Source organism: Camelina sativa, chromosome 10 (genome assembly GCF_000633955.1).
Source record: "Camelina sativa cultivar DH55 chromosome 10, Cs, whole genome shotgun sequence".
NCBI lineage: Eukaryota > Viridiplantae > Streptophyta > Magnoliopsida > Brassicales > Brassicaceae > Camelina > Camelina sativa.
The window spans coordinates 15,700,258-15,705,121 of NC_025694.1; the positions used below are offsets into that span (position 1 = coordinate 15,700,258).

At 33.7% G+C, this 4,864-nt stretch overlaps 1 protein-coding gene across 1 annotated transcript; it reads left to right on the forward strand.

Moving 5' to 3' along the window:
- Positions 910 to 3,925, forward strand: LOC104719076 (protein ECERIFERUM 26-like). Its single transcript, XM_010436918.1, has 2 exons — positions 910 to 1,557; positions 2,899 to 3,925. The coding sequence occupies exons 1-2, from the start codon at positions 1,117 to 1,119 to the stop codon at positions 3,742 to 3,744; spliced, it is 1,287 nt and encodes a 428-aa protein (XP_010435220.1). The 5' UTR covers positions 910 to 1,116; the 3' UTR covers positions 3,745 to 3,925.

Below are 4,864 nucleotides of genomic sequence, written 5' to 3' on the forward strand. Positions count from 1 at the left end.
TAAAATGTCTAATTTTGTAATTTTATGTCTAAATGCTAACAGCTGTATCAATCACATATCATTGTTAATATATTAATACCATACAGCTTATGCAGCATACTGCTCATGCTGCATAATACTAATGCTCCACTAACAGTTGTTCCAATCAAGGCCTTAGAGTTTAAATAAAATTAGATTTTATTTTATCTATTTACTTTTATATAAAACCCTTTTAGGTTAAGTTTTAAATTTTTTACATTTTTATTTTTTTTAAATTTTAATAATGAATCGACATGTGTCAACATCTGACTGATATAATTGACACATGTCACGATTTTATTAATGAGTAATTTTATCATCAAACTTTATATAATAAGATAGTTCCAAAATTACGTTGAAAAATAATTATATATATATATAAATAATAAGAAATTTACTCATTTTATATAACTATAACTATAAAAGTAAGCTAATGATTTAAACAGCACAAAAAAAAAAGAGTCCCCACGTTATCTAACTATACTTTTTTCTTCAAACCATCATAAATGATAGTATATTTTTATTTAGCACAATATTTTACGTAAATGAAATAGTAGTGTTGATTTTTATCATAAAAAAAAATCGATTTATTTTGGCACTATACTCCTATTTTAAATGCAGAAATAGACATAAAATAATGAAAAGAAATATAGATAAAAAGTAAGGTAGGTGATAATAGTAATTAAGTGTATATGAATTATGAAAGATGAATTGGACCCTTTCATATATCATAGACTATCGTGAAAAAGGATTAAGTGTATATGAATTATGAAAGATGAATTGGACCCTTTCATCATAGACTATCGTGAAAAAGGATAAAACGATTTAAGTAATGACTAATTTAAACAGCTTCACCTACTTATAATATAACAAGTTAACAACACTAGAAGTGCTCGTCGATCGTCTCTATATAACACAAGAGTCTCATCACATTACATTCATCACCTACAAATATTATATTACATGTATAGCAGAGAGAAATAACAAATTTGCTTTTTTATTTATTTATGTAAGTGTTACATACACATACACTGATCGACTTGTACTTAGTTCGAGACAAGAGATAACGTAGAATCAATTCAACTCCACTAAGTTATCATGGGTCGATCTCAAGAACAGGGAGAGGGACAAGGTCCGATTCACAGCATCCGGTTATCGACGGTGGGTGCGGCTCGACCGACAGAGACAGGTACAACTCACGAACCAACCGGTTTAGACCTAGCCATGAAGCTCCATTACCTCAAGGCGGCGTACATTTACTCCCCCGAGACGGCACGTGACTTAACCGTGAGACATATGAAAGAGAGCATGTTCATGCTGTTCGACCAGATCGCTTGGACCACAGGCAGGTTCTCACGGAGAGACTCGGGGCGTCCGTACATCAAATGCAACGACTGTGGGACGCGTTTCGTGGAAGGTCAATGCAATCTCACTGTGGAAGAGTGGCTCAGTCAACCGGATCGGTCAGTTGATGAGTTTCTCGTTTACCATCAACCTATTGGACCGGAGTTAGCGATCTCTCCGTTGATCTATGTTCAGGTATATATAGATAATCTGACTAAATATTCCTTTAGTTTTACACATGCAATCGATAATCTTAAATATTTTCTGTCAACCAGAAAATATGTATATAGTATATATTTTACTAAATCTTTTAGAAATGTTTTTCTATTATATTTTTGGCCTTCATTGAGATGGACTGGTCCTCACAGTTTATCTTTGCTAACAAGTAACAACACTAATAAAAAGAAGATATGTAGAAAATATAAAAAAAATGATAGAAAACACTTATTAATATTAAGCAGAAAAGAAGACCAACCATGCTGATGGATCATGGATGGGGTCTGATTTTATTGAGTTGCAAAAAGGCAATTATGAGCTTAAACTAGATTAGAAATCTATGTTAGGGTTTTTTGGGGGACTACCGTATGCCCTAATCTAGGAAAGACAAAATAACATATACTCCATTAGAACATTAAATGCATGAACTGTCACAACAAAATTTAATACACGAACGCTTCTGTTCGTACCATTAACTTGCATGAAAGAAGACTGACTCAGAGTAGGTGTACTAAATTTAATAAAACATTCCGACTTTTCAACCTTGAGTTGCGAACTAGATTGGGACGAATTTAATTCGTTGGAACTAAGAGTTTCATATGTCAAGTAGTGTATTAATTGATCCAAACCATTTTACACATGATCTGAAAAATAAAGTAAATATATTTTGGATCAATTTATTTCGATGAATCCGAGAAGTTACAACTTTCTACCTATAGAACATTTTAAAATGGTTTTCAGATAGTTTACATGCAAACTTATGGTTTGTAAATTCTAAACCGGNTCTGATTTTATTGAGTTGCAAAAAGGCAATTATGAGCTTAAACTAGATTAGAAATCTATGTTAGGGTTTTTTGGGGGACTACCGTATGCCCTAATCTAGGAAAGACAAAATAACATATACTCCATTAGAACATTAAATGCATGAACTGTCACAACAAAATTTAATACACGAACGCTTCTGTTCGTACCATTAACTTGCATGAAAGAAGACTGACTCAGAGTAGGTGTACTAAATTTAATAAAACATTCCGACTTTTCAACCTTGAGTTGCGAACTAGATTGGGACGAATTTAATTCGTTGGAACTAAGAGTTTCATATGTCAAGTAGTGTATTAATTGATCCAAACCATTTTACACATGATCTGAAAAATAAAGTAAATATATTTTGGATCAATTTATTTCGATGAATCCGAGAAGTTACAACTTTCTACCTATAGAACATTTTAAAATGGTTTTCAGATAGTTTACATGCAAACTTATGGTTTGTAAATTCTAAACCGGTTTGAAGCTAATTTTATATCGGTTTTGTTAACGCAGTTGACCCGGTTTAAATGCGGAGGATTAGGTTTGGGCCTGAGCTGGGCCAATATAATTGGAGACTCATTCTCTCTATTTTACGCCTTCAACTTCTGGACTAAGGCCATTACCGGAGAAACGATTCATGCCCCAATACCCTCTAAGGGAGACAGAGGGTTCCAAAGTCCAAACCCAACAGTTAAAGATCCGGTTTCGGTTAAACGGATCGACCCGGTTGGAGATCTCTGGGTCACTCCAAACAACAAGAAAATGGCGACGTACTGTTTCAATCTCTCAGTCGCCGATCAGATATCACCACATTTTCCGGCGAACGGAGATAATTCGATTCCGGTGTTCGAGATCATCGCCGGAATCATATGGAAATGCGTAGCTAAAGTTAGGGCGGAGCCAGAGCCTGTGACGGTTACGATCATCAAAAAGGATCCGAACGATCTGAAACCTAATAACGCGATTCGTAACAGTCAGGTGATAAGTTCGGTTCAAGTTGATTTCCCGGTGGCGGAAGCGACGGTGGAGGAACTGGTGAGATCTATTGGGGAAGCGAAGGATGAGAGATTTGGAATCGAGGAGATCGGAGGGAGCTGTGATGGGAATTTGGATTTTGTTGTGTACGGTGCGAAGCTAACGTTTGTGGATCTGAGTGGTGAGGATTTGTATGGAGCCAGGGTGATGGGGAAGTCGCCGCATTCGGTTTACTTTAATGTTGAAGGGGTAGGGGAGGAAGGGTTGGTGGTTGTTTACGCCGCAGCGAAATCGGAGGAGAGGGTTGTGACGGTTACGTTGCCGGAGGAAGAGATGGAGATGGTAAAATTGGAGTTTAAGAAGTGTGGTATGATCGCGCCGTAAGTGTGTGTATTAACGGCTGATAAGTGTAAAATGTGAATTCATAAATGTTGTTGTTTTTTTTTTTTTAAATTAATAAATGTGATGAATTATTGGTTTTTGCTGAAGTGTTGTAAGTTGTGTAACGTTGTTGTAAAATTATACAATCCCTATATTACTAAAAGAGAAGTACAACTACTACCTATCTCGAAAATGTCACTATGACTTAGTCTAGAATTTGAGTCATTAAAGATAAATTAGTTATTCATTGTGTTTTGGGTCGGGTTAAATTTTTGAAATTACCCGAAATCTAACAATCGGATATTTCGCAATCGGATTCTTAATGGGTTTGGTTTTATAACCCATTCTTGAGATTTTAGAAAGCTTAATCTTTTGAATAAAAAAAATAAACAAAGCTGCATCTTTAATTTCATTACCATACTTGATCTAGGCCGACAATGACTAGGTTTAAAGTCACAATATTCAATCTCACATCAAATTAGATTATAGGAAAATCAATTAATTTAGGAGAAATCAATTTCTATAGAATATTGTTTGATCCTATAATTTAGGAAACTAATAAACTAATTCAAATGGAATTTTTAATAAGTCTTAACAATAAAATCTAAATCAATCAATATAAATCCTACGATAAACTTTAACAAAATTATCATATTTAATATATCAATAACTGATTTCCCAAATCACAAAGATCTCAATCTTTTGAAAGTGTTCTCAAAATATTTGAATGTAATTTTTCATTTGAATGAAATTTATTAAATTTCCAAATCGTAAACCTATTAAAACTCTATCGTTATATAATTGTGAACAAAACATTTAAATAGTGAACATTATACAGTATCACCAAATTAATTATGCAATATATTCTTAGAATATACCCTAATTTTTGATGTTAATCGTCTTGCTATAAATGCAATGTTAGTCATCAAGGTTGAAACATTATACCTTCCACTATTTCTTTGTTGTCTATTTCATTTACCATTTTTCCTATAAATAATGAATTCAAGAGTTTTACTATGTCACTCGCCATGGCCATGGCGTTAGCGTTATCATAAGAGACTTGTGTTGCCATGTTATCGGCTTGAATTGTAAGTTATTCATAGTCCTTTTTACTATTATTGGT